The sequence below is a fragment of the Cynoglossus semilaevis genome, chromosome 10, assembly GCF_000523025.1.
Source record: "Cynoglossus semilaevis isolate Cse_v1.0 chromosome 10, Cse_v1.0, whole genome shotgun sequence".
Classification (NCBI taxonomy): Eukaryota; Metazoa; Chordata; class Actinopteri; order Pleuronectiformes; family Cynoglossidae; genus Cynoglossus; species Cynoglossus semilaevis.
Window position 1 is genome coordinate 17400758 of NC_024316.1, and position 8472 is coordinate 17409229.

Sequence of the window (8472 nt, forward strand, 5' to 3'; positions counted from 1 at the left end):
GTAACAAAATATCGAAATTCCTCAAAACAAATCTTAAGTGTATGTAGCATTTAGTAAAAAGATCGCTTTCACACGATAAACGAGGATCGTCGGAGCTCAGCGCTAACGTATGTAAACTGCTGGTACTGTCAGTAATTAAAAGACTCGTAGCACTTGGGTCATATCGCAGCATTTTTCCGGGGAAAAGTTGGAACGTTGTTCTGCTGTACATCACCATAGTTACCCTCGACACGTATTAGTCAGAAATGTGTTTGTTACAGTTCTGAATTTGTAGCAAACTTATTGTGTATGGCTTAAATACCGAACAGACTGATTTACTTGTTTTAACTAGCTCGCTCGCTAACTAGCTATCATCTATAGAGGTTTCTGTTGCATTTATATTATTCTACATTTTGAGCTGAACACTTTTTTAAAAAACAAAACAAAAAAACTCTTTCACATAAAAAACTTGCAGAGTAACACAGCATTACACAACATGACAGATTCTTGTTTGTTTTTTTAATAATATGGCAAATTGACAGGTGCATTTAAGTCTTCAATCACGTAGGCACTGCAGTTCATGTACAAAGCAGTACATAAAACTTTATTATAAATTACAAGCCATACCAAAAACAGAAAGCTACCAAAGAGACAGGACGACTCCGGAGGTGGGATGGCAGCCATTGATTTCGGCCTTGCATTTGAATTTCAAACAAGCCTCAATCCTGTCTGTGGATACTCAATTATCACCTAGTATGTGACTCTTTTACTGCGCTCTGCATATTCAAAACAAACATCAAGACAAAAATAAACAGTAAATGCACAATTTCTGGAAAAAACCAAGGGAAATAAATCCGTGTCGTATTTAAAATGGGTTCATCCAACGTTTGATGAACAGCTGCAAGTCTTTTTGGTCAGCAGATGAGAGTCTATGTGTCGGCGTCAATCCTGTGGGCTGTGCAGCGGGGAAACAAAAACAAAGAGGATAAAAATAAAGATGGTGGCAGGAGCGTGAAGGTGGTAGGGAGACAACAGCTCAGTGGCATTAAGGAGGTGACAAAATATTCTGGGTTGTTGCGTCAAAGACATCTATAACGACATAAAGTTGAAGTAAAAAACCCCCCTGCCACCAGAAACGGCTAAAGCAGGGGTTATTTGGTAAGGTAATTCGAGGCAATATACAATCTACTAAATCATTAATCTGCTCTGAAGACGCTAAACACCACAGTAATGGGAGTGGATAGACAACACATCCCCATACGAAGCAGTCACACTGATGTATAGTGCACTAAAGGACTTACATTGCTTGGGTATCCTGAGTGGTTCGGAGTCTCCTGACAGGACTTGATGCATGACTCCGCGGAACTGATACAGCATCTTCAGGCTCTTCTCCTCCCCCACGCAGGGGTCGTAGAAGCCAGGGAGCCCAGACTGCGAAGCATCACATCATGCACCGGCAGCAGAGGCAATCATCATAGAGCGAGATGAGGACATAAGTTTGTCACTTTGTACATGTTAAGTATGAAATACTTTGCACTGTATAAACAGATACAGTTAGATTACAGTGGGGGAGGAAAAAAAAACTCCTTTGTTTATCAGGAGAGTTGAGGATTAATGCGTTACCTTTGTGGCCTCGGTGAGGATGAGTTTGGAGTCTTTCACCAGACACTGCAGCGGCACAGTAACGTCGATGACTTTGGCCCTCTCGTGTTTTTTACTGTTGTCTGTAACAAACTTTCCATACCAGGCGTTGAGAATGATGAGACCTACATTAAACAACAAGGAAAACTGGGATTAAAGAAAAGTTGGAAATGAATAGAACACACGATCTAGTTGTACAATATTTTATTTAACTAGTACTAGTAAGTATGTTTTTTGTTGCATACCTGTCCTTGCAGCCATGATTTGAACAAATCTGCCAATTTATTTTCCAAACATTTGGGAAATATATGCAGAGCAGCCAAATGACATTTTTCTTGATCAAAATATTTTTTTTGTAATAACCAGATCTGTTTCATATAAAAGAAGGCAGAAGTCAAATGCTAAAATCTTAATATAGAATCAAGGAATGGATTTTCGTTTATTAGCTTGTGTGTCTCATTGTTTCCATCTAGACGGAATAATTTACATGACAGTAAAACTATATATAAAATGTTTTTTTCTTATGTAAAAATATTGACCCATTTTACCGCAACGTAATTCAAAAGCTAAAAGAAACAATCCACTGAATGAATGAAATTTAGATTTCTATATATCTCACCCATTCTCGACTCCTCGGCTTCTATAATCCTACGCACAGACTCTTGCATGAGTAACACCTTTGTAGAGGGAACAAAAAGGAGAACGACAAAAACAGTGAGAATTTTCCAGAAATCTGCATCCGATCTCATCCACTCAAATCTGAACCCATTTGTTCCAATGCTGAAATTGGGTGTAATCCTTATCTGAAGCTGTCGGCCTGATGCCACGCTGACAGGTAAACACACTCACCGCGGCCTCTGCCTCCTGTTTCTTCTTGGCGATATTAGTGGCTGAGCTCTCCCGCTGCTTCTCCAAGTCTCTGTTGAGTTAGGAGATGAATGGACAAATAAAATTAGCTCGTAAAAATATGGCCATAATAACGCTCTGCCCTCCTCTTGCATGAATCAACCGACTCAGTAAAGAAAAGCTTTCTTACTGTTCCTTCTGGGCCTGCAGGTAGGGCCGAATAACCAGCTGCCGTACTGCGAGGTAGAAAACCAATGGTCCGACTGTGGCGTAAAATATAGAACTTGGCAGGAGCTGGTCAGTCAGGTGGATCGGGAAGAAGTAAGTCTGGCTGGCTCTGTTTAGTCTGCAGGTAGAAGTCTGGGCTCATTATATTTGTCTGAGTGCGAACACAACTTCTTCTCTTTTTAGGATTTTTAATTTCTCAGTATTCCACCATGCCAATGTGTACAATGGACTAATCTCCTTTAGTAGGAAAGGAAAATTACAACATAAATTAGAAAATTATGCAGTACAAAAATTTTATAATTTCTTGCAACACAAGCAAAATACTTCCCTTATTCTGTTTTTTTTAGTCTTGGTCTCAGTTTAGTCAGTTTTATTTCAAATTTAGTTTAAGTTGATGAAATATCAAAACTTGTTTCTTCTAACTAACTGTAATTTACCACCTGGTTTGTCACCACTGCGGCAGCTACAATGCCAAACCAACCTACTGGAAAGTTCCATGTAAAGAAACACTTACCTGATCTTGAGGGAGACTCCCTGGGGCACTCCCACACTCACAGTGGCCCCCAGGACACTGTGTCGACTAATCTTTCTCTCGGCGCCGTATTCGACCACTGTCCCAAAGAAACCCATCCTGTAACACAAAGACACCAGCAGTTACTCATTACCTCTGGACTTCTACTACTTCTGAATGACTTTGGGTTCAGTATTTAAATCTGCAGCGTACTTTACTGAGCCCTTTATTTTCGTCTGATCATCGTCCTTGAATTTGTACTGGTAGCTCATCATCATAAAAGTGTGAGGAAGCCCGAGCTGCAGACACAAAAGTCAAAGGTCAGCCTCAGTCCGTGTGGTCGGGTCGGGTCTAGGCGGACTGATAGAACTGCCAGTCACTCACCTGCATTGCAAATTTGAAATGGCTGCTCTCTGAGTTACGGACTATGCTAGTGTTCATTGAGGACTGGATCCCAACTCTCCACTGAAGATAGCCTGTAGTGTTCTTGTCCAGCTGACGGGCCAGGACCGTGGTCAACCCGGGACGCACTCCTCGGGATGAAAATTGAAGCCCACATTGTGCAGTCACAAAACTGAGGACGTGGAGATCAAAAAACAAAATTCTTTAGGCTTTAACTCGATAAAAAATATACAACAACTTTAATGTGGGTCGTAAAAAACGTACAATCTCGACGTCAAGTTTCGGAAGATCTTCAATCCTATCAGAGGTCTGTGTGAGTCTCCAACATCGAACTCTATCTGAGTAGACGTAAGAGAAGCAGTGGTTACTCACCTGTTGGGTGAGGAGGTCAGAAAATCATATCTTGATATTTGTTTGACAAATAACGATATGCGATATATGTTAGGGATAGGGGGCGGGGCCTTTAGAGCGATGGATCAGGGTGAAGATAAAGACACGGAGAAGAGAAACTGCCAAAAATCTTAAGAGACAAGATTAAATATGTTTATATGAATGATATTATCGCAACATACGTCACGCACAGAAATACATTGACAAGCATATACCAGTGCATGCTACAGGGTGTGTCATACCTCTCCCCAGCCTTTATTTGAGGTGGTTCTCCTCAGGGTCAGGTTAATACTGCCGTCTCCATTTCCATTGTGGGTGGACAAGGAGCCGGACAAGATGGCTGTGTCTTTTGTTGTGAGTGGAGCCTGAGAGAGAGAAGAAAGACATCTTTCCCCGTTAACATTACGGCAATGTTTTATGAAAATCACACCAAAGACTACGCCGTCACCTCTATGGACTGTGATATGTGCATCCTGTTGATTTCCAGACGAGGGATCCCGCTCTGAACCATGTCTTCCTCCTCGTCATCGTAGCGATCAAAGAAGTCCGTGGCATCGATGCCTACAGTAATTGTTCCCTGTGAATTCAGGAACGAATTGCGCGTTCGTTAACCATGTGCAGAAAGTGGATACTTCAGGACTTTGAACTTTTTTTAACATGAGGCTTGAGCTCTTTCTTTCTTTTTTTTTTTCCCTAACGTACCTTTGGGTTGGTCCGTAGCTGCAGCCGCCTCTCTTCTCTCTCTCTCTGAAGACGCTCATACTCTTCTCGGATCTCAGCGGGGGTTCTTTTTCTTTCCACCACCTGGAGCAAGGAGACAGAGTATGATGTGAAGAGCAGGGAGGATTGGCGGCTTCAGATGATGCAGATAAAAAAAAACAAAAAAAAAAAACTTTAAACTTGTTTCGGAGGCTCTGATATTTTCTGTAGGTGTAAAATTATACTTTGTACCGAGTTTTTTAATGAACACTTAACACACATTTTATGCAAGTTTAGTCAGTCTGGATTATGAAACAAGTCTTCCACTGTGAAGCAGATCGGAATTGTACCTTCGATTTACCCAATAATAATAATCAGTGATTCCTATTGTGGTGGGCTGGTTACTTACCTCCCATCCTTCAACATCAAGTCCTCTCTTGCCGTAGATATCATAAACAGCTCGTGACTGTGGATCACTGAGGACTAGAAAGAAGTAGAGTAGGACCATCGTGAATATCTGCAGGCGATACATTGAAGTCGCTACATGCCTTCATGTTGACTGGAGAGGTCACACTTTGTTTGTTTTCCTGTAAAATTCACCCCTTGTTTGTATTTGTTTCATTATAACTGATTAAATAATTTAATTGACACATCAAAACTGTTACGAACATTCAGCATATTCAGTCTCCTTATTGGATCATTTTCTTTTGTAGACCAGTCGGCTTTCAGCAAGGAAAGGTTTTTATCAGCTTTTATTCTAAATTAAATGGAACCATTGTCTATAACAGGCATGGGCAAACTAAGAACTGGGGGCTGGATCCGGCCCGCCAAACCTTTCCAAATTATATACATTTATATTATTATTATACTACTGCCTTTTTCCCTGCAATACCCACGTTTCCCCAACAGATGGCGTAGAAATTGATAAAAGCATTTTAGCCTTTATGCATGACCTTTACATGTCATTAAAAAATAGCCAAAAGCAACTTACATACATATGAACATATTTATGTGACCAGTCATAATCACACTGCACGATAGCATTCACTAGTTTCCAACTTTAAGGGACCTCTCAACCATACTGAGGATCTCTGCACTCCCGTAACAGTGAAAGTCTAACTTTGATTTGTCGTTTCATAATCGATCAATATAATCAGGACAGTGGTAAACCTTCCTCACCTTCATAAGCTTCATGTACCAGGTTAAAAAGATGTTCCGCTTGTTGCTTCAGCTCAGGGTCTCTGTGTTTGTCTGGGTGATAGAGCATGCACAACCGCCTGTACGCTGCCTTCAGTTCATCCTGTGTGGCCTGCAGCAGAATATTGAAAAAGAAAGTTTAAAAAAAACAAACAACCACCAACAAACACGTGGAGTGTGGCCTGCAGCAGAATATTGAAAAAAAGTTAAAAAAAAAACAACCACCAACAAACACACGGGTGGATTTGTTTAACACAACTAAGTGAAAGTGAATTATTTGTCATTGTGACACAGAACTCTGCTTTTAACCCATCACAAAGGTAAACAGTGGGCAAGCACCCAGGGGGGCGGTGCCACGCTCAGTGGTGACAGTTGGTGGACTCAAACCTGAAGCCTTCTGGACCCAAGTCCGCTTCCTTAACCACTAAGCCACCACTGTGTTCACTAGTTCTGCTGCTGGGAGCACAGGGTGTACTATTAATAATTTCCTTGTTACCACATGAATATCATGAATGCATTAACTGAGCTGATGAGTCACTTGGTTAGCAGGTTGTTTTTTTTATACTTGCATGCTGTTGTTTTGTCTGTGAAATAGGAAAAAGTAACTTCTTATAGTGAACTTTTTGCCACATTGCTATAAACTCTACAATGGAAAAAATAAACACATTACATGTGAGTTGAAATGTGTAAGATTTAAGGAAAGTGAATTGAAAGTTAACTTATGTTGAATGTACACAATGATTTTGTCAATGTTCTTATGGTACTTTTCTACACAGGTCTCCATTTACTCCGAAACCACATAATAATATAATAATAACAACATTAGAATAACAGAATAAAATCATATAAATTACTCTATGTCACTTCTCCAGTGCTTGGATGGGAACTGTGGTGTGGAGGACAAATTCAAGCATAACGTGTAAATTAAAGAGAAAATCTTCCTTGTGTGCCTCTGTGCATGACAATGTGAGGTATTTAAAAGTAACATTTTAACTCAAACCAGTTCGACAAAATCTACTGGAGCGTTAGCAACGGTATGCAGCTCCGTCTCGTGTCAGAGAGAGACTATCCCGGAATCAGAAACGAAAAGTTTACTGACTTAAAACTGTTTCGTGAAGGAAACAGCTGGGCGTTTTCCCAACGATCGACCTGTTGAGCGCCTAGTAAACGATCACGTCGCTGTCACTGCAGCCCGAATCAATGTCGGGGGTCACAAGCTAGCCAGCTAGCTAAAGTTTCAACCTCTCATACACGCCGCTACGTAACCAGCACTGAGGAATTAGTTTGTGACAATGACGACAAGCTCGCAGACAAATGTTCATTCTGATTAAAGACGATCACTGTACCTCTCTTCTGACATTAAGCAGGGAATAGTAGTCATCGCTAACGATCTCATCATCATCCATGTCAGACGCCATGTTTACACCCGGTCATCTCTTCTTCGTGTCTTTTACTACACTCACTGCTCGCTTTCGCCGCCTAGTGTCAGGGATGACTCAGTACACCTTCAGAAAAAAAAGAGCATACCAAATATTTATTTAGCCAAAATGTCTATGTATATGTACTTTAAATATATATATATATTATTATATATTTTTTATTTATTATATACATTATTATTTGTATATTTATAAATTAAATTGTGTGTCTAGGAATGAGCAGCACATGGGCCACATGGTGGCAGATGATCTACTTGTAGGTTTTCTGTATGGGCCTTTTTTGTTTGCATGTTCTCCCTCCGTGTGTGTTCTTCCTCCAGGTTCTCCAGCTCCCTCCCACGGTCTGAAGCAGGAGTTGGCTCATCGTTCACTCCTAATTGACCGTTGGTGTGGGTGTGACTGTGAATGGTTGTTTGTTGTGTCTCTGTATGTGGGGCTCTTGACTTCTGGGATTGGCTCCAGCTCCCTTAGAACTGCTGAAAAGGACTAAGTGGAACAAGATAAATAATAGATCAGTGTGCATATTATTCATATTAGAAAATTAGGACCATATGCATGCTTTTTGTCCACGTAGGAACAATCGTTAGAATGGAAAGACAAACCTCTTCTTGGATCTTTCATTCCTTCATTATGACTTCCTTTGCAATAACAAGCCATAAACTCCACAGTGCACACACACAGGCGGCAGAGGAGCTGTCCTTTTAGCACCGCCACCTCAAACTGTTGTACACTGCACTTCAGCACTGATGGCCACCAGCCTGTTAACGCAGGGTGAAGGCTGTCTTTAAGTGCTGCACTTGACACAAGTGCCAGGAGCAAAGTCTATGAAGCACAGTGATCTGTAATTAGATTGTCTCCAGTCATTTAACATAGCGATACCATTCTCCAGCCTATGCAACCGCACTATAATGAGAAGTTTAAACCGTGTAGCATAATGGACAGAATTAAAATGATTGTGCTTGTGGAGCTGGTCTTCAAGTTACCGCATCTCACCGACTTCACGCCCCGGCACCTTCTGTTGTCCACATCTTTTGGAAGACCCCCGAGGCTTTCATTATCACAGTGCCACTATTTGGAATCAGTTAGACATGTTTACAGAAGGGGGTGGGGGGGGGCAGGGAGGAGGTCAGAGGGGAGGGG

The 8472-nt window shown here is 41.2% G+C and overlaps 1 protein-coding gene across 2 annotated transcripts; it reads right to left on the reverse strand.

Moving 5' to 3' along the window:
- Window positions 1-177: 177 nt before the first annotated feature.
- LOC103385332 (dnaJ homolog subfamily C member 11-like) lies at window positions 178-7387 on the reverse strand. Of its 2 annotated transcripts, XM_008319190.3 has the most exons (16): window positions 7240-7387; window positions 5876-6005; window positions 5106-5179; window positions 4700-4801; window positions 4446-4574; window positions 4240-4362; window positions 3872-3945; window positions 3590-3779; window positions 3419-3504; window positions 3209-3325; window positions 2657-2812; window positions 2470-2539; window positions 2240-2297; window positions 1603-1745; window positions 1281-1410; window positions 178-934 (listed from the first exon to the last, which is right to left on the reverse strand). In XM_008319190.3, exons 1-16 carry the CDS (start codon window positions 7309-7311, stop codon window positions 909-911), a joined length of 1680 nt encoding a protein of 559 aa, XP_008317412.1. In that variant the 5' UTR covers window positions 7312-7387; the 3' UTR covers window positions 178-908. The 2 variants fall into 2 exon arrangements, with proteins under 2 accessions (XP_008317412.1, XP_024915001.1); XM_025059233.1 differs by lacking the exon at window positions 7240-7387 and having other exon boundaries at window positions 5106-5283; window positions 5876-6007.
- Between the last annotated feature and the right edge of the window lie 1085 nt (window positions 7388-8472).